This window comes from Stylophora pistillata, chromosome 5 (genome assembly GCF_964205215.1).
Source record: "Stylophora pistillata chromosome 5, jaStyPist1.2, whole genome shotgun sequence".
Classification (NCBI taxonomy): domain Eukaryota; kingdom Metazoa; phylum Cnidaria; class Anthozoa; order Scleractinia; family Pocilloporidae; genus Stylophora; species Stylophora pistillata.
In genome coordinates, this window is record NC_142523.1 from 26,818,643 (window position 1) to 26,839,929 (window position 21,287).

Here is a 21,287-nt window from a genome sequence, read left to right on the forward strand (position 1 = left end):
GGACGCCGGATGGTACAGAGCACCATTCAGAGTGACAATCTTGAGCAAGTTTAACTCTTTGTTTCCGGTTCATCAAAAAGTCAACAATCCAACTTTTGGTTTGACTCGGAATATCATATGTTGCTAGTTTTTCAACGAGAACACTATGGTCGATAAGGTCAAAAGCCTTACGGAAGTCAGGTAGAGCTACTCTTGCCGTGGCAACATTTCCGTCGGCGTTAACAAGCCAATTATGCGTCATGTTGACCAGAGCATGTGTGGTAGACGACTTGAGAATAGATCCGAATTGGCGAGGGTCGATACTTTGTAACACGGCTGGTTTAACATATTTCTCAACAATGTGGTCTTCAGCGAGTTTGGACAAGATAGGCGTGAGAGAAATGGGACGGAGGTGCTTGTTAATATCATTAATGGGCCTTTGTTTTGGGACCGGAACTACATCAGCCTCTTTCTAGTAAGGCGGAAGGCGGGATTCGTGGAACGAAGAGTTAAGGATCACAGAGACTGGTCCCGCCAAGAGATCAGCGTTTTCTTTTAATAACCATACCGGGATGCCGTCTGGCCCTTATGCTTTGGAGGGTGTAGCCACGAGAGTTATTATTATTTTTTTCTTATCAGCTCTGTCGTTCGTCTTTGTTCATTGTAATTAGTGTAAATAGTTCTCGTCTCGATAGTTCAGTTCTGTATTTATTAGTTTATATTTTTTCGTGCTGTCAAAAATGTAAATTAAGTTTGTCAGCGTTGTTTCATGTAATCGCCTTTGAGTATTGTGTAGCCTTGTTTAGTCTATTGTTTTAGCCTTTTATCCGCTATATAACATCGTAGTTGTGATTTTCATTCAGTCGTTGTTATTCCGGAGTGCCGTACAGATCTTGTAAGTAGTTACGCTTTCGTTTGTATTTTCCTGTAGTTTCTCGTATTCCTTTCGCTGTATTTTAGTTTTCGTTGGGTTTAAGTTCGCATTGTTAATTCTGTATTTTTTCTGTGTGTTATGTACAAGTGAATCGTCGAGATTAAAAAAGGTACGTATTTCAAACTGTAACGGAGTGTCAGTTACATGCATTCAAAGATCTGAAGTGGATGACATGTTGTCCGGAATTGAAGGTCGGAGAAGACGCCGAGCTCACGCAGAAGAAGCCCTCGAAAGCGTGCGAAAGAAGAATTCGAGGTCAGGGTGTTTATCCAGAGTAACGATGTTGTACCGTGCTACGGATGTTCTGCTGAGTGATCCGAAAAATGTCGATGAAGTTAAACAGAAGTTACTGGAGATTGAGGAAGCTTTTTCTCGCTTCGAACAGGTGCACTACGAGTATATCTCAACTCTGGATGGAGATATGGAAGTGTGGGGAAGCGAAGCGCGTTATTTCAAGGAACATTTCCGTCGAAAAATGGATTTCGTTTCGGGAATAGAGCGATGGATCCAGGAGGTGGGATTAAACGCCGGAACACGCGAGGAAAATGAGATACCAGTTGAAGACTGTGTAAGTACCGCTAATTCTTCGCAAAGTTCGCATTCATCTAGACTATCTATCAGACAGCTTAAAGCGATTCAGGCAATAGCGCAACTGAAGCTGTACCAGCTGAAGAAAAGCCAAGAATTACTACGTCAGGAAGAAGAAACGAAGCTAGAGTTAGAGCTTTTGGATGTGCAGTTTGAAATTAGGAAAACTGAACTTTAAAGAAAGTTACTTCAGGATGACGAGCTAGTTGATTTAGCCAAGTTACCGAACGTTTTTGAAAATCTGAAGCCGTTTAGTGAAGGAGTTAATGTAGGAGCTGCACATGCGCCTGATCAGGAATATTCTAATTCTCGTGTTGAACGCAACGTTGGTTCTCAAGACCTTCCGTTGCGGCTGAAATCTAATGCGCAGGAGTATAAGAGTTGGTCAGCCGGACCTACTGCCGCCTTTGCACATCCAGAGGCGACAGGTTCTGTTTTGCGTGGAGGAGTTATGGATAGTGTGGCTTTAGCTATGAAGCAAGGATTTGCGTTGCCTAAAAAGAAATTGACAGTGTTTGATGGTGATCCTCTCGAATACTGGAACTTTATCAAATCATTTGAAACCAGTATCGTGAACAATGCAGCCAGTGAAAGCGAGAAACTCATGTACCTTCTTCAGTACACTTCTGGAGCAGCAAACGATACCATCAAATGTTGCTTAGTAATGGATCCATCCCTTGGATATCAAAGAGCAAGAGAACTGCTTCAAGAACGTTTTGGTCACCCCTTCACAATTGCCTCAAAGTACGTAACCAGGTTAACAGAAGGACCCCCTCTGAAACCAGGGGATCGCGTGGGATTGCTTGCCTTTGCAGACAAATTAAAGGACTATGAACATACGTTAGAATCCATTGGATATCTAGATGAAATAAACAGTGCAGACAACCTAAGAAGAATTGTTCAGAGATTACCATATCATCTCCGCACCAAGTTTGTTGAAGTTGCAGACCAAATCCAGCAAACTGGCCAAAGAACGAACATCAGTCACATCGCTGAATTTGTTAAAGTCAAAGCCAGAGTAGCAAATAACCCTGTGTTCGGTTGTGTGGTGGACATCGCGCGCGACAGATCGGAAAATGAAAGGCGAAAACCTAAGTCGAGCAGTGCTACATTAACTGGAGAACGCGTCAGCACATTTAACACTCAAGAGACCAAATCCGGTGGCAGACAGAGTCTACCCCCTTTTTGCAAGCCAGCTTCTTTCATGAAGTGTCCATCGTGCAGTGGTGATCATTCGTTAGCTAGGTGCAGGTGTTTCAAGGACAAGAGCTTCGAAGAGCGCCTAGAGATAATGAAGAAAGCTCAGCTCTGTTTCAATTGCTTTAAATATGGCCACATAGGAGTTGGATGTTTAGCAAAGGGTGCTTGTGAAGTCCCAGGATGTAAGAGGAGACATCACACCTTACTTCATCCACCATCTCCACCACCAGCAGTGGAAGGTAGCGACAGAGTGGCTGATAAAGGAACTCAAGCTGAAGGCGGTGCCCCGTTTCAAAGTGGACAGACTAATAGTACCTCAGCTGGAGAAGGAAAGGTGTGCCTGAGAGTAGTTCCTGTAAAGGTGCGAAGTCATGATGACGCCAACAAGACCATAGAAACCTATGCCCTTCGAGACGGTGGATCAGACATCTCCTTGTGTGACAAGAAGCTAGCCATGGATCTTGGAGTGCATGGACGCCAGAAAACGTTTTATTTGACAACTCAAGAGAAAGAGGATAGCCCAAGAGTTGGTCACGAATTAAGCCTAGTTGTTGAGCCACTTGATGGAAGTGACAGAGTTGACGTTGTTAGACTGTGGACAGTTGATAAATTGAATGCTTCAGGCCGCAGTATTCCATGAGAACAAGATCTAAAGCAGTGGCCTCACCTTAGAGACATCAAGCTGCCAAGTACTAGTGAGAAGGAAGTTCGATTGATTATAGGCACCAACGTCCCTGATGCCTTTTGGGTGTTGCAGGAAAGACGTGGTAACAAGGGAGAGCCATACGCTATACGCACGCCACTTGGCTGGACACTCATGGGCCCTATGCATAAGAACGTTGGCGGAGAATGCCATCTTAACGTTAATTTTGTTGGATCAGCGGAGCCCGTGGGAGAAAAGAATGATTGTCTTATGCACCAGCTAGAAAGGTTCTGGGAAGTGTAGAATTATGGAGTTGTTCCCCAATCCAAGCTTGGCATGTCAGTGGAAGACAAGAGAGCCCTTGAAGTTATGGAACAATCTGTGAAACTTGAGCATGGTCATTACCAAATTGCGCTTCCTTGGAGAAACTACCCACCAGTCTTGCCTTATAATCGCTGCATGGCAGAAAAGAGGCTACTGGCGCTTAAAGGCAGGTTCATGCAAGATGGTGAGCTTCTGAAAAATTACAAGACCACCATGGAACAGTATCTTACCAAAGGTCACGCTTCACGAGTGCCACTTAATGAGATTCATGTAAAGAACAAGCCGATTTGGTATCTACCCCACCACCCAGTGCTGAACAAACCTGGAAAGACTCGAGTGGTTTTTGATTGCGCTGCCAAACATAAAGGAACGTCTCTGAACGATCAGCTCCTTACTGGACCAGATTTGACAAATTCTATCGTTGGTGTACTAATGAGATTTCGGGAAGAACAAGTCGCGTCGTCTGCTGATATTGAGTGTATGTTCCATCAGGTCAGAGTAGTGCCAGGTGACCGAGATGCATTCAGATTCCTCTGGTTGCCAGAAGGAGATCTGACCCAAGAACCAGTTGATCATCGTATGGAGGTCCATTTGTTTGGCGCGACCTCGTCTCCAAGTTGTTCTAGCTTTGCGCTAAGAAAGACAGCAGAAGACAACAAAGGTGAATTCTCGGAAGAGATAGTTAAGACTGTCAGAAGGAATTTCTATGTTGATGACTGCCTAAAATCGGTAAAGTCAGCTGAAAATGCTATCGAAGTTGTGTATCAGCTCCGAGAAATGCTCTCCAAAGGCGGATTTCGACTCATAAAGTGGTCGTGCAACAGTTTGGAAGTTCTGAGTACAGTCCCTCAATCTGAGAGAGATCAACCGGTACTAGACCTTGACCTAGACAAAGACAAGCTACCGATGCAACGCACGTTGGGGCTCCACTGGGACATGGAGAGCGATAAGTTCCTATTTAAGGTTGCTCTTAAAGACAGACCGAACACCCGTCGCGGTATACTTTCCCTTTCAAGTTCCGTTTATGATCCACTTGGTTTCGTTGCGCCAATCATCCTCCCGGCTAAGAAATTGTTACAAGAGCTCTGTAAGCAGAAACTTGGATGGGATGATCCAATCAGCGCTAATGATGGTGAAAGGTGGGAGAAGTGGAAGGCTCAGTTGGTCGGTCTCTCTCGGATAACAGTAGACAGATGCGTTAAGCCAACCTGCTTTGGAGACTTGAAGATGGCTGAGTTACACAACTTTGCCGACGCGTCGCAAATCGCATATGGAGCAGTCTCCTATCTCAGATTGGAGGATGTCGAGGAAAGAATCCATTGTGCGTTTCTCATGGGGAAGTCTCGCCTTGCTCACTTGAGACCTATGACTGTGCCAAGGTTGGAACTGTCAGCTGCAGTCTTAGCCATTCAGTTAGATCAGACCGTTAGAGAAGAGCTGGATATTCCGATTAGCCAATCGACATTTTGGTCGGACTCCACCTGCGTGTTGCAGTACATCAGAAATCAGTCAAAACGTTTCCATACGTTTGTTGCAAATCGGCTGTCAGTTATACATGAAAATTCAGCACCTCATCAGTGGAGATATGTTAGCTCCGAAGACAACCCGGCAGACGAAGTATCCAGAGGTCTTACAGTGGAAGAAATGAGTACAAGCAGTAAATGGCTGAGTGGTCCCGAGTTTCTGAAGAAAAAAGAAGAGTTCTGGCCGTGTGATCCTACAATTCACCGATCAGGACCTTCAGATGATGATCCAGAAATCAAGCGTGAAACTCATTCTCACAGCCAGTCGTTGACACGTCATCGAAGCGAAGTTCTCTCCAGGTTGATAGAGTATTACTCATCTTGGGACAGATTACGAAGAGCTGTGGCCTGGCTATTGAGGTTCAGAACGTGGCTCATCGAAAGAAACAGTAGCAGATCCATTAACACCACACCTGAGAGCAGTTTGAAAGAGGGATCCCAGTTCCTGTCCGTGGAAGAATTACAGAACGCAGAACGGGAAGTTATCAAGCATGTACAAAAACTTTCATTTCCGGAAGTCATTCAAGCCATACAGACAATCAGTTCATCGAAACCTTCACGTGGAGTTACCTCCGAGTTAAAGAGTCTTAAGATACCAGCTCACATGCGCAAACTTCATCCATTGTTGGATGACACTGGAATTCTAAGAGTTGGAGGAAGACTGGAAAATGCCTTAGTCAACTATGACGCAAAACATCCAATTATTCTGCCGTATCGTCATCAGGTAACGGATATGATCATTTCTCAGCACCACAAAAAGGTTGGCCACCTCGGTCAAGAATACGTACTGTCCAGCTTACGAAAATTCTATTGGATAATCAAGGGGCGTTCAGCTGTGCGTCGAGTGATTAGTGGCTGTTTCCAGTGTAAGAAACTCGGTGCAGTTCGTGGAGAGCAGTTGATGGCTGACCTACCAAGGGAAAGACTAATGTCAGGAGATCCACCGTTCACATACGTAGGCGTGGATTACTTTGGTCCCTTTTATGTACGCCAAGATCGCTCGAACGTGAAACGTTTCGGGTGTTTGTTTACTTGCCTGGTCGTCAGAGCCGTTCATATAGAGGTCGTGAACTCGCTTGACACTGATTCATTCGTTAATGCGTTACGAAGATTCATTAATTTACGAGGATGTCCAGTTACCGTTTACAGTGACAATGGGACGAACTTCCAAGCAGGGGAAAGAGAGTTACGCGAGTCATTGAATGATTTAAATCAAGAATCAATCCACAGTTTTCTTCGTCAGAAGAATATTAGATGGAAATTCAATCCCCCTACAGCCTTACACATGGGTGGGGCCTGGGAGCGTACAATCAGATCTGTGCGCAAGATCCTGAGAGCACTGCTAGGACAACAACTCGTCTCTGAAGAAATGCTCCGAACCTTGATGAGTGAAGTTGAAGGGATCTTAAATAGCAGACCTTTGACTCCAGTCAGTAGTGACCCGAAGGACCTGGAGCCTCTTACGCCAAACCATCTGCTCCTGTTAAGAGCCAACCCAAATTTGCCTCCTGGAGTCTTCAACAAAGAAGAAATGTACAGCAAGCGACGCTGGCGTCAAGTCCAGTACATGGCCAATTTGTTTTGGAAGCGCTGGTTGAAGGAGTATTTGCCAACCCTCCAAGAGAGAGCAAAATGGACCAAACCTCGCCGTTGCTTAGCGAACGGAGACCTGGTACTAATTGCAGATGACAACATTCATCGAGGAAGATGGCCGTTAGGCCGAGTAACCGAAGTTTTCACGGGAAAAGACGGGAAAGTCCGATCAGCCAAGGTGCAAACAGTTACCACAATTCTTACAAGACCAGTGACTAAACTGTGTTTCTTAGAGGGAGAAAACAAAGCTTAAAAAGAGAAACTGAACCTGTTGTTAAGAAGAATGCAATGGAATTGAAAATCCATACTGTAAAAGGATAAACTTACTCTCGCGTCGTACAATAGTTACGTTAAGTAATGAACTGTGGACTTTAGTGGTTCATTAGGGGGGCTATGTAGCCACGAGAGTTATTATTATTTTTTTCTTATCAGCTCTGTCGTTCGTCTTTGTTAATTGTAATTAGTGTAAATAGTTCTCGTCTCGATAGTTCAGTTCTGTGTTTATTAGTTTATATTTTTTCGTGCTGTCAAAATGTAAATTAAGTTTGTCAGCGTTGTCTCATGTAATCGCCTTTGAGTATTGTGTAGCCTTGTTTAGTCTATTGTTTTAGCCTTTTATCCGCTATATAACATCGTAGTTGTGATTTTCATTCAGTCGTTGTTATTCCGGAGTGCCGTACAGATCTTGTAAGTGTTTACGCTTTCGTTTGTATTTTCCTGTAGTTTCTCGTATTCCTTTCGCTGTATTTTAGTTTTCGTTGGGTTTAAGTTCGCATTGTTAATTCTGTATTTTTTCTGTGTGTTATGTACAAGTGAATCGTCGAGATTAAAAAAGGTACGTATTTCAAACTGTAACGGAGTGTCAGTTACAGAGGGGTTGAGTGCGGACAGTTTCATAAAGGTTGAAAACTCCGATATCGTATTTAGGGCATGACTTTCGTCGTTGGTTTGTGGTGGATCAAAAGGATTATGGGTAAGAGGTTCAAAACTCTGCATTGGAGTCAGGAATGCTGAATTGATGTAATTCGCCAGATCACCAGGTGAAAAACCTAGGTGTTGCAGTAATTTGCTGGTGTTAACACGCGTTTCTGAGTCAGGTGACATGCTGCTGAGCTTTTTCACCTCTTTCCACCGCACCGATGGCTTGCACTCCCTCAAATGGCTAACCTTTGCTTCGTAGTACTTTGCTCGGCAGATCTTACGCTCGCGATTCAAGCAATTTCTAAGCGTTCGAAAGGTGTCCAAATTTCCTTTTGCAAGGGTGTCCAAATTTCCTTTTTGCAATGGACAATTTATTGATAGAACCATTGTGTTTAACATCTTTGTTTGTCGTCTTCATCGACTCTTAATAAGATAATTGAGCCCGAAGGATACATCAGTGTTGTTCCTTTCAAATGATCTGACTGTGTAACTTGTTCGAGATTTCCAGGCTGAACTGTTTTTCATTTCTATAGTGCTGGTCACGTTTAGATACTTATAAATGTGTTGGACAACCATTGTAATCTGCACACTCGCACAAGCACTCAGAAATGCGCACGCACAAACATGTAACTACTTGGTACCACCAGCACACATACGACCTACTTAAATCTGAAAACGTTACGCTTTTGAGTGATTACACTTTGGATTGAAAACTAAACTTTTTCAAATGAGATCATGTTCACGCTGCTGACATATGCTATCCCGTCAGAAACATAAGAGAGAAAACTGAATTACATCTCTAATGTTTGTTCAAAAAGGTGCCAAATAATTGCTACTCACAAATATTTTAACCAATATTGCTCAGCGAAGAAATCTTCAGATAAGTTCTTTAAGTTGTTATTTCCCAGCCACCTGTAAAACACATTAAGTTAAATACCCGTTAGTATCAGAAAGAATTTCATTCCTTGTACTGACTAGAACTTGCAAAATGCGCAGCTGTTTGCCTAAGGCTTGTTCTCGATGGACAGAGGAACATGAACGGATTAAACCTGAGGCCGGTTAACATGGAATTGTTTTGGAATGAATTATCTCACGTCTAAATGATATGCCATTTAAAGTGATAGAAAGGATCTTTTTCCCCCTAATTATTAACTATGTTGTTAAAGAGGATTTATACAGGTACCCGATGTTTTTCAAATGCAGTCATTTGTTAGTATTTTATTCCGATTTTCAAAATTCATTAAAAAGCAAATAACTTACAGATCATTTAGCCTGTAGCCCTTGAAGAGATCACTTGGAAGAGTCTCCAGTTTGTTAAAGTCCAGAGTTCTGTTATAAAAAGATAAATTTATTTTCTCGACGTTCCTCGATTACTCAGTTGAGAGTGTACGATTCTCTTTTGATCTTGTCCACAGATGTAAAACGAAATAGAGACAAACTGTGGTTGCACACCAAAGTTAACATTGAAAGTAACAAGAATAAAGATTTTTGAACAAAAGCTTAGACATTTCTCAGCAATGCAAGTGAAACGAACTCATTACAGCGTCCACTGATGATTTAAAAGAAGGAAGATTCAAGTGAATTTCAAATTAGTCTAACTATGTTACAGAGAACAGTTTGATGGTCAACAACACTCATTAACAATTATCAGTTATATATAAGTTGATCAATTCTGTCCTATTAAACTTTGCTTATTGTTTTGGTATGATTCGTTTTCGGCCAATAGTCCTATTGTTCGTTATCCTCTGAGACTTGTACCGGAAGGTTTAGATCGCGCCTGGCAGGCATCGAGTTCGGGCAAGAATAAATTCGGCGCAACAATTTTTGCCTCGGGATAGTATCCTTGGGAATTTACGTAGCCCAAGAGATTTGAAGTAAGAAATATTGTGGGAGAGAGAAAAGTGATTGATTGCCACTAAGCAAAGGGCACCGCTGATCTCATAGTTTTTGTTGTTACGACCACTTTCTTTTTCGTCTTCTCTAACTTGCTCAGTTTAGGGCTTCAATTTGGATTTTTGGTATTTGAAGAAGGTTCAGAATGCATTACATTCCCTGGAAGTGATAACCGCCAGTTAAACCACAAACTAAACATCCTCAATTAATACTGCGAGAAAACCGTGGTTACCTCCAGCTTAATATCATAAGTTGACTCAATAGCATTATGATGCGTTATAAACTTTGAGTTATTTTTTAAGAAAAGAAATCGAGAAAGAGAATCCTTTTGATTATTCCGAAGGCGCCAAACAGAGAAGCCTAAGGAAATTATTGTTGCACTCACTTTCCTAATAGGACACTAAATCTTTCTTGAATTTTTAAAAGTTTTTTAAAAGTTGTTTAAAAATTTCAATGAACTATTTGCAGTTCACTCTTCGGAAGAATTTTTGATCAGCTTAATACCATTACATTAACCAAGAGTTGATTATGTGTGTCTGAGAGCTGGGTTTTTCTCTTTATAAAGCGCAAGACTAGCCAATCACAATTTACTTCCTAATGAGTGAAACTTCTTATCATGTTCAATGCTGATACATCGTGAAACTGCAGTTTTCAAATCACAAACTCGACCATCGTTTAGAAATCTGACCACACATATATTCAGAAAAAGATGCAAATGTAGAGTCATTATTTAAGTGCTGTGCTCGCTCTGCGAGTTCAAATTTAAAACTCGAGCAACAGGTACGTCACTGCGTAAGCGGCTTAGAGCAGAGCTACTCAAATAATTTACTCACAGCCAACTATAGAAATTGAACATCTAAGAGCTTTTTAAAGGAGCTACAGAAATCCAGTAGCGATGTAGCCAGCATTAAACAAGTAGCCTATTCATTTTGTGGCGCACAAGGATGGAAACAACCCACTTTCACCTTGAAGATAGACAGTTTTCTTTTCAAAAGTTAGGACCACATCTTTCTCAACTTCATGTGTTACCAACTAAAACTCTTTAATTCGGGGAATGTGAGTCTACGCTGAGCACGCCTCGCCCGCTGCCAGTTCCAATTCATGAATCCTTCACAGTATGGCGACCACAAATTTACAAATACAGTCATCGCCATTCCTTTTGAACAATTTTATAGTTCAAGAATCACCAACATATTTAAACTAAAATTACTCAAATTATCCTAGGATTGGCGGTGCAAAAGTGTTCATATTCCCACTCAGTATCTCGGAGGAGGATATGTTGCTATATGTATTTCAGAGCTGTAGATTTGGCAGAACTACCGATCTAGAATGGAGTAAGAATCCAAAGCCACAGAGCTTACAGGTTTTCAAGGTATTTCCTCCCCGAATATACAGGGGGTAGTTGGTCAGAGGAGAAGTTCTTTATGTTGTTGTTGTTCAGGAAACTGCGTCAATTTGGAAAGAAGGAAAAAACAACAGGTTGATTTCCTTGTATGCTGCTATTTCACTCTTACAAGATAACAACTGAGAAATGTGACAACATCAGACATCTTTCTGAACGCTTCGTACAACAGGAATTAACAACTGCTCTTTGAGAGATTTTCCTTAAACTAAGGCGTAAATGACTGGAACGCGAGCTCTGTCTGTTTTGGCTTTTCTCCTGCTAAAGAAAAGAGACTGATGAAAATCCATTTTCAGAATGCATCCTCGCGATGAAAATGTTGCCTCTCTTTTTTAACATGATAATATCTGCCGCACTCACTTTCAATTTACTTTTATCACTACTTAATTTACTTCTGTGTTTTAAAAAGTTCACTTTTTATTGATGTTTTGCCACGTTATACAACACATGCCAATATAAAACTATTTCCTTTTCTTAATGTCTTTGAATCAGTTGGTAATTAGGAGGTTGAACAGATTAGTGATGGAAACAGACCAATCAAAATGGACTAGAATCCATTTACAAAAGAAGTTTACGGGAGAAATGTCTGAAGAATAGTATTTTGAAAAGCTGGAAATAAACTGCTAAGTGGTTTGAATTCTGTTATCTAACCGGGAGAAGAACGCTCTCCAGGTATCCGTCTTCTTGAGATTTACAGAATTAATGTCAGGTAAAGACCTTTGCGATTTAAAAAGGATGATCCCCATAAAATCATTTATTATCTGTCGGACCTCGCCAAAAAATGTAAAAGGGAAGCCTAAACTTTCCTTCCACCATATCTGCTTCACCAAAATATCAAAATGACCATTGATATTTCTTTCATGTTGAGGTTTCAAATTGCGTTTATACTTGTTTCCCGACAGGGCGTGGCGTTGAACTCAGAAAAGCGATGGAAAAAAATCAAAATTTTAAAGTTACACAGCGCTGCATGTTGCCAAGAACTAGTACCAACTAGCACTTTATGACCTTCAAGTAATTTATAGTCGAAGTGGAAACCTGAAAAAGCTTTATTGCGCAGCCACTTTATAATCGGATCTGTCTACCCAAGCGGGTGGTCTACAAGTTTTGAACCACCGTGAACGACAGATATCTTAAATAGAATGAACGCAGGAATTTCTGTGTCAATAAACGATGTCATAACTCTCTCATACAGACTTAATTGGCTCAGTTGATAATATGGTTATCGTATGTCCAAACAATAAACACAAAGTATCCGTCCTAGTAACCACATTGGCGCAATAAAGAGAGACAAAACAAAACAAAATGAAACAAACGAAAACACTCCTCTGCTCAACGTGAACTCTCTCCTTTTTTTTCCTACCTGTTGCACTTTTAAAAGATATGTTAAAAAGTTATAGCTCTAGATGGAAAAATTTAGACCGCGGTCAATATCGGTTTTTAGCCAGCGAAATAACTCAACTTGGTTTAAACCAGTCCTTCTGAGATATGGCCATGAAATAAAGAGTTATTTTTACAAAAATCACGCGAGTAGAGTTAGTTAAGGTGAGAAGATGATTTATAACCCTATAGCAAGCAAAACAAACGTTTACTCACAGTTCGTAAATATACGGACAATGAAAGAAGGCTCCTGAAGGTAACTTTTCCAGTTGGTTGTAGGACAAGTCGCTACACCAGAATGAATAAGGAAAATCCAATATTAGGAGATATAGGGGATGTGAGATTCGAAGACTGAAGAAAAAAATCGTTTGAAACGAGCTTCTATATATCATGGAAAATTGGCTTTATACGAATCTTGAAATGCAAGAAAGTGATGCAAGAGGAACAGAAAAATTGATGAGAATTTATTTATTATAATCAAGTGAATGAGGGCAACAAGGGTAAAAAATAGGCTGTGTTGGCTATGATTTAGTTATAATGAAATATATCGCTGGAGTATGGTATGCTGGTGAGCAGCCGAATGAGAATACGCAACATGATTCACAGGACGAATGTTCTTATTTCAGTGCCTTTAGGCAAAATCTAAAGCAGTTTTAAAGGTTGAGTAAAGCTTTAATCGTCTTTAATTGTCAAATGAAATATCCGAAAGCTAACTCTAACCTTTAATGAATCTTTAATTGAACATAAGTTTAACTTTAGTAGCGCAAATCTTTCAGTATCCTTTAAGTGGTTTCTTTTTTGGCACAAAAGAGGGTGTTTCATTAAAATACATTTAAGTTGACTTTAAGGTGAGATTTAAATGAGTATAGCTGTTCTGACATCTTTAATTCATGCATTAAAGATAGTCTCATTGTAATCTGAACTGTCAACAGAATATTCATCACAAATCAGCCAACACTTGCACTGATGAGCCAGAAGAGCAAATTTTGTTTTACGTGCAGCAACGTGAGCTCACAATTCTTTCTGGGGTCGAAACATCTTATTGAAAGCGACGGTTTCATTTTTGCATCTCCTTTAAAGAGCGCATGGAGTGCGATGACAAGTCAGGAAATGTTTTCTGCGCGCGCTTTAATGGCTTCGAATCACGTTCAACTTTCGAAAGGCATAAGCGGAAAGGTAACGGAAAGAAATTAACAGATACTTTCGTGGCGACTTCAAATTCCCGTGATTTCACGAAATTTCAAGTTCATCTGACTATGAAGGTCAGTTAATTTGAATATAAAAAAAGTCATGTGTATGTATTGATACATACCTCCATATATATCTTTACGTCTTTAATTATTACATGAGAACATAACCGCTATTGAACGTTGCTTGAGACGATTAACATTGAAACTTCCTCGCACTCAATCCCTGAAGATTTTTTGAGGTCGGAGTTGTCTACTGGCTGTGGGGGCATGGACGCCCCATTGAGAAAGTACCTTCGTAGACTATTGCGGCAAGTTTGTAATGTTTCTGGTTCATATTATTTGCCTTTGTTTTCTTTTGTCGTGTGGCTTATTTCTTTCTCCGTATTAAATGTAAGGCTTACAATCTTTCTCCTTTCCAGGAATATTGATTAAAAAGCCTGAGGTTTGAATCCTCACATGCGTCCACCCAGAAGTTTGTCTTTCTGCTCTGCTATAAGAACGTTTGGTAGCGATGTTAAATAAATTGAGGTTTGAATCATCACAAAGGTCCACACAAATTTCTTCCTCTGCCCAGCTGATAGAGCAGATGTTCCTTATGAATATTGACCCAGCTCTTACTTTTTTTTGTCTTCCAGCTGATAAGGTGATGCGCAATTTTTCTGAGATAATTGATTTTTGACTGATATGATATAAACAATTAGTTCTCGTGGCCCCTCTCAAGTTAAGCTACAGTCACCATTCCGTTCTGCAAATGCCATAATTTTTTAATGTTGTTCAGTTAAAAAGCAGATACTCTCCAACCTGGCTTTATTCTTTTTGTATTCCTTTGACTTTGAATGTGAAGGGTGCCGGAGAAAAGTAAATCCCCGCTTGAACACAGACACAGTCCTCTGGTGGTTACAGCCGAGAACCGACTTGTCTAGCCTCCGGGTTTGAGACCTATTTAACGGCTCAGTGCTCGTATCAATCAATGAAAATAAAAAAATCATAAAACATAAAAATAGAAACGATACGGATACATCATTGCCGAGGTACCAGAGGGTAAGAACAAAGTATGGGCAATCTGCACTGCACCTCTCCTCGAGACGCGAAAATAGACAAGCACTGAGAGGAGCGCACGAAACTCTCCTCACAGCTGGGATCACCTTCTCTAGGCTGACTGCAGGAGGTTCGAATCCTCGCAAGGGACACAGATTGCAATGGTTTTTCTTTCACTATCCTATAGATGATACCATTAGCTTTCTGTGATCCATCTTGTCTGCTGGGAATGAAATGTCTTCTTCTGAAACACTATCCTCAAGCTGAAAAAGAAGTGTGCTTGAACTAAATTTGCAATAGCTATAAACTGAAGCTAAACTCAAGTATTTGTTCCTGACAAAATTCCATGCAAGTGTGACGTAAATTTGACATTTGCTTTACATTTACCTTGCTCATTGAGCAAAGCTGTTCATTTGCTATAAATTTGCATTGGGATCTAACAAAAAAAGAAATAAAAACCCTTATTTAGTGGCCACTTGCCAGTTCCCTGAGGGTGGCCCATTTACTGGGTTCAACTGTATTCAGAATAAAATTTAATGTAAATGAAACTGGAATTAAATGTGATTGATCTATTTACCTTTGCTAGAAATCCGAGGGAAATAATAATTCAGGCCACAGGCCTGCCAATCATCCACTTAGAGGCTGATTACATGAGTCAGGCTGGCCTGCCCACATAATGCCATCCTAGCAAAGAGTGAACTCGGCTCATGTAATCCACCCTTACTAAAACAACTAATCGGACAAACAAAAGTGGCAGGCCTCTGCCTACCACAGACATAACATTTTATTTTCATAAACACTGCGAACATATATTGCACAAAACTAACAAATTATTTTGACTTCGGCCGAGCAAATTGTCTACAATATAAATAATGTGTTCTATAGCTCATGCCTCCAAAAATCAAGTCACAATAAATCCTAAGAAACTGTCATTTACAATTAAACTGAATAAATAGCTTTATTAATCAAAAGCATTGGTATGCAATTAAAGAATGGGTAAAAGAAAGACTTCTGTCACTTGAAAGCACTGATTTACAAGATGTGCCACTTTTTCACCTGCCAACTTACAAAATGCCATCGAGAAAGCTTTCTACACCCATGTTACTGTCACAATAAATGGGAATTTCAGAGAAATAATTCAAACAATAAAAATGAATACATAATAGTTTGTGTTTCCAGCACTCTATAAAGGCAACAAAAAATAACTGTCTGCATCAAGCATTACTATAATGAGGTTAGCACTTTTGGTTATTCTCTGTAGTTGGTCTTTTTCTTTTTTTTTTTTTTTTTGTACATGTATTGTGAAATTTTTATTTTCATGGATCAGTGTAAATTTTGTTTCATATATACAAACAATGTTATTTGTGGAAATCTCCCTATGAAGCTGACAGACAGTATTGATTTTACAGAAATACATATTAATCTGTTGACTTCGTCCAAAGCTTCAATTCATACAGGGTGACAATTTTACATACACATTGGCAGTACAACAAAAGCACTGACTGACAAGATGTGCCATCTCATCATCTGCCAACCTATGATGTGCCATCGAGAAAGCTTTCAGTGCCCTTGTGGGAAAAAGTCTTGGCAGGAAAAGAGCAGATTCCTCACTCCCTGAAAAAAAAAATACAGAACCTAAGAAACAGTGAACAGCTTCAAATATTTAAGCTAATAGCGCTATCTACTGCGAGGATCGTGCATCATACGTATCTAATACCGCAGTTCAAAATATATAAACTTCATATATTTCATTGTATCTGATTTATCACTTTCACGGGTTTATTACGAATCGACTTAACGGCCTGCTCCCAGTTGGCTTGTTAGCTCAATTGGTAGAGCGCTGCACTAGTATCGCAGAGGTCAGTGGTTCGAGTCCCGTACAGGCCTCATTTTTTCAGGTGTGATTTTCGCTATTGCTTAAGTTAGCGTTATCTACTGCGAGGATCGTGCATCATACGTAAATTTCCTTCGTTACAAGATATCCTTGACCTACACACGGCTACATTTTCAGATATATTTTTAACTAACCCTTTTGAAACTTTAGTATCGGTATGAAGCTGTTTACTTGAACAAGTAAAGTTCGAACGTGTAGTTCGTGTTTTCCCGCCTTTCTGTTTCCTTGCTTCCAATTACACTAGAGTCTTCATTTGTACTGGCCAGCGTTAGCTAGGCACAGTACGATAAACATCACAACGAGGCAATATGTCAACAGGAGGTCGTTGTTTGGTTTTAGAAATATTAATTCGCGCGCTTTTTTGAACCTCAATATTCCGTTTGACTACTTTGTTAACAAAGCATCACAAAGCATCCGAGAGAAGCACTTGTAGTGTGGTTATTTTACCGTTAATTCGTAGTTAAAGCAAGTAAGAAAACAATATGGCGGAAAGACGATTGCACGATCAAAACCATGATGTGGTTCCAGCGGCGAAAAAAGGAATAAAGTGTCCGACGATTGCATTGTGCTGCTGGAGGAGTTGATCCGGAGCAATCACGCTCTGGCGAGCGAAAATGTAAAACTTCGGCAGCAGCAAGAGCGCAGCAACAAAGAAAACTCTGAAGCGCTTCAGCGGATCGAGGGCCGTCTTCAAACTGTTGATAATAATGCAGCCAACGTCCGTCGGCGCCAAAACAGAAGACAAAGGCGAACGACAGTAGTAGTTCCACCGGCTTGTCGAGTGAGTAAAAAAACATAACTGATAAGCATGAATAATGTGATATGTGTTCATAATTTGCTTGAATCAGTTCTGTTTCGTGGAAGATTATCTTTTATGTTGAGTACATGTTTGGCGCGCGAATTATATGCATAATTAACTTAATTATTTCGGCGGTAATCATTTGACATGATTAGATGTGGTTACAATTACTTGATAATCCTTTACCATAAACAGGTCTACCAGAAAAGTTTTTTTCCTCCCTTTTGTTTCAACGAGAATTATCTAGTATGAAAATTCATTTAATCATTTTTTCTCTTGGACCCTTTTGACCTTGCCTGTTTTATTCACATAGATGGGTAAGGTTAATTTTTAATTGTGCTTGTGTTGATTGCTCTACATCATCTAGCCTTCAAACAACCAGGGTTTTTAAAAAGCGTGAAAGTAGAAATAGGACAAACGTGACAAACTGATTGTTGAATTTTTTTTCATTCTTTTAGAGAACTGTGAGGAGAATGTACAAACTCCTTTTGAAAAAAGATGACTTTAGTGGTTTCTATCTTGACGAAGAGTGAGTAATATCTTTTTAGATTCAGAGATATTTTGCTTTATCTTGATTGAGCGAGGAAATCCGAGTCTAAGCTGCTGCTTGAAATATTGAGATGTTATGTGAACACCTTATGGTGGTTACAGTCGAACCTCGATTATCCGGACTTTTCGATTATCCGGACTTTTTCTCTGGTCCCGTTTTTTTCATGATTATTAATGAGCTTTGATCTTCCAAACTTTATGAGGTAAAAAAATTCAGAGATTATGTCTAAATTCAGGAAAAGTGCGTTTAAAACATTGCCTCCTCCGCTTTCAAAAGATCGAGCACTCGGAGAGTCATCGAAGCAGATTTTTATCTTCATTTCTTTTGTTTACATTATTGTCTCATTAATATTCATATTTTCGATTATCCTGACTGATTACCTAAGTCCCAACAGGTCCGGATAATCGAGGTTTGACTGTACTTTTGTCTTAGTGTTAATGTTGTTACTACAGAATACCAGGCTTAATTGTATTAGTTGTTTGTCTTAGAATAAATTCTGACAGCAACAAGATCCTTTTTGAGCGGACAATAGAGCAGGCAATACATCAACAAGGAGGACTTGAAAAGTGTCCTTGGACAAAAGAAGTCATAGAAGGTAGCTACCAATAATCATAGCACATGCATTTCACTTTTACTGGGGTGTCATTACATTTTGTGGGTGAGCATAAGGATTTTGCACTCAAGCATATTGATGCATATCTCCTTTATAACAACTTGAGTTTTATTGAAGGCGTTGGCTTGAAAACATCCTGGCAAAATTGTGCTCAAAGTTGGTCAATTTGTCTATTGCCCAGCCCTTAATGATACCCCTGCTTTTAGTCTCTACCATCAATTCGTGTCTTTTACCACTTTCTCCTCAACATAAATGTCATCATAAAACTAGCATTCAGTAACACAGTTAGATACCCTGAAACCTCTAATGAGCACCTTCATTACATGGTCAAATTTAGGACAAGGGGGGGGGGGGTGCATTTTATAGTTTTTCCTAACTTACATATTAACTTTCCCAAATGTTACAGAAATTTAAATATGTTGCAAACTGAAATTTTCGGGTTTATTTCTTGTCTCTAGATCTGAAACACTTCAGTGTAGATCCTCAAAAAAGCATACTTTACACCTTAGCAATGAATCACTAAGGACATACTAACTTGGCAGATATTCTAAGGTGGCCTGCCATAAATTATTATAAATTTGAACATTGTCATTAATTTATGTGGGAATCTTTTTACAATCAGCTTCTCATGGCATTTTCATAATCATTTCTTTAAACAGCTGCTTTACAAATATATTTCAAATATGTGTGAAAACACAGAAACTGAAGAGTGGTAACCACTATGAGGCTCATAAACAAAAAACCTGGAAGAGTGGTCGCCAAAGAGAGGTATTTATTGGCTAGGATACTATTTTGAACATTTTACTTTTTATATACCCTGCTGTTCACAAATGATGGGGTCCGACAGATGTTCAATGTTACCAGACTGAGTACACCCTCAAGTACACTCGATCAGTGGGAGGGAAGCTATTTCCCATTGAATGTCTTTATTTTGGCACTTCAAAATTGGATGGCTTTGAATATAGACACATCTAAGGGACTATGTTCTTATTAGAGAAATTGTTAAATAAGTGAGGTATTCTGGTCTGTATCTAGAGCCTCCCAAGAAAATCTTTGTAAAATAAATTTGAAAAATATTAAAATGTGATGTGAAATAAATGATAGTTTGTATGCACCATTTGATGGGAAAAAAAAAGGACAAAGAGACCCTATATTATAACATGCTTAAGAATTCCATTCTTACATTGGGTACACACATATATATATATCAAGAGAAATTAGTGATTTGGATCATATTTTTCATTTGAAGTCCTATAACACCCTTCTCATGCCTGTTTAATTTTTTTTATTTTTTTTAGAAGTTAATGAGACAAACTACAGCCCTGGAGCTGGTCAACTGGGCCAACCAGCATGAAAAGGGGAGAGCAGCAGAGGTTCTTGTCATGGAGGCAATGAGCAGTGAGGAAAGCTGCTACGAGGATGACAATGGAAATACCTCAAAAGTAACAAAATACTCTGTGCATCACCTTCAGTGGGAAAGTAGGAGAATGAAAAAAATTGAAAAGAAACTTGACAAGGCTTATAAGAAAAAGCTCACTTCAAGAGCTAAAGAGAGAATCCGTCCAGGGTTTATGGGCAACCTTTTCTGAGATGCCCACCTACTGAAAATTTTCCAGAGTGGGCAATAATACAGTGAGAAAATTGTTTTACTAATCAATGAAATCGAAAATGTACAAAATATCAAGCCAAGTCTAGAATGAGGTTATTTTGCATGCCTGCATGAGGCTTCTTTTTCATTGAATAATTATGGTCTCATCTAAAGTAAGTGATCGTGAATTCTTCAATGTTAATAAATTTCCTCCACATGAGATACTTTTTTATATTTAGATGTACACATCATTTTTGTATATCAAAGTTTCAGCTGCATTTTAGAGTAAGAGAACTGTTTTCTATTACTTGTTTACTAAAAGAAATTAAGGTATATGATCATATTTAATAAGTATTACAGTTGTAATAATGTAGCAAATAACTGAGAGTTATTGCAAATTTAAGTCGATTAAGAAAATTTTTCTGAATTTTAGATTGATAGGTTGAACTTATATTTTTTATTGTTAGACAAGTATCATTTCAAATCACATTTCTTAGTAGCTGGATTTGAGAGTACAATTTGTGAATCAATATCTTTTTGTGTAGTTTGTTACTACAGCTAGTTATATAATTTGTGTATTTGTCATACTTTTATAGTGGTAAATATTCTATTACCTGCTTGACGAAGATTATATTATACATTGACAAAAGTGAAACAATTTTAATAAAGTATGTCAATCAGTAATTCAAACATTTGGACATCTCTTTTTTTAATTATTTATGGGGCTCGACTGGGATATCCTCAGCTTCATTGTAGGTTTATGTTATCTCAGGGGAACAAATGAGTTTTGAACGAAACTATTTCATCACTGCAATTTCAAACACTTTGTTATTACTTGAATGTGTGATGCTTCTTTTTCTATCAATTGTAAGGTTGCCCAAAATATCATAAGTTATTGGGATATAAATGAGGGTGTGATTAAGCAAATCAAAAGTCAGTTGAAAGTGAAACCTGCAGCCTTTAGAGGTGCTTAAAGGTCACTTAATGATGAATGTTAACAAAACTTGAAATTTAAGAGAATCAGAAAGTACAACTAAAGATGAATTACAACAAAACCTGTAACTTTAAGCAGTACTTAAAGGGAAACAAAAGATTGAAGAAACCTTTAAGATGCATTTACAAGTGGAAGTTTTGGTTGACTAAAGTTGACTTTACAAGAATTAAGAGGATTCCTAAATTCAATTAAATGGTTATTTAGGTTTGCTTTCATGTGATCTTAAAGTGTTCATGAAATGGTT

The 21,287-nt window shown here is 39.3% G+C and overlaps 3 protein-coding genes and 1 long non-coding RNA gene across 4 annotated transcripts in view; 3 read left to right on the forward strand and 1 right to left on the reverse strand.

Annotated features, from left to right (window-relative positions):
- The first annotated feature begins 1,699 nt into the window (after positions 1–1,699).
- Positions 1,700–3,448, forward strand: LOC148731148 (uncharacterized). The gene has a single exon (XM_088762329.1). The coding sequence runs from the start codon at positions 1,953–1,955 to the stop codon at positions 3,339–3,341; it is 1,389 nt and encodes a 462-aa protein (XP_088618455.1). The 5' UTR covers positions 1,700–1,952; the 3' UTR covers positions 3,342–3,448.
- Positions 3,449–3,680: 232 nt separating this feature from the next.
- LOC148731149 (uncharacterized) lies at positions 3,681–7,037 on the forward strand. The gene has a single exon (XM_088761893.1). The coding sequence runs from the start codon at positions 3,681–3,683 to the stop codon at positions 7,035–7,037; it is 3,357 nt and encodes a 1,118-aa protein (XP_088618019.1).
- Positions 7,038–8,525: 1,488 nt separating this feature from the next.
- Positions 8,526–21,287, reverse strand: part of LOC148731150 (uncharacterized) — a 28,923-nt gene continuing 16,161 nt past the window's right edge. The window contains exons 2-3 of the long non-coding RNA XR_016001209.1: positions 8,966–9,034; positions 8,526–8,617 (exon numbers count right to left, since the gene is read on the reverse strand). This is a non-coding gene — a long non-coding RNA (uncharacterized LOC148731150). The remainder of the gene's footprint in view (positions 8,618–8,965; positions 9,035–21,287) is intronic.
- Positions 17,017–20,739, forward strand: LOC148731151 (uncharacterized; the record flags this gene model as incomplete). The annotated part of the gene is made up of 5 exons (XM_088760986.1): positions 17,017–17,280; positions 17,757–17,827; positions 18,337–18,453; positions 19,130–19,229; positions 19,760–20,739. Coding segments are annotated over 5 exons (843 nt in total), but the record flags the coding sequence as incomplete, so codon positions are not given.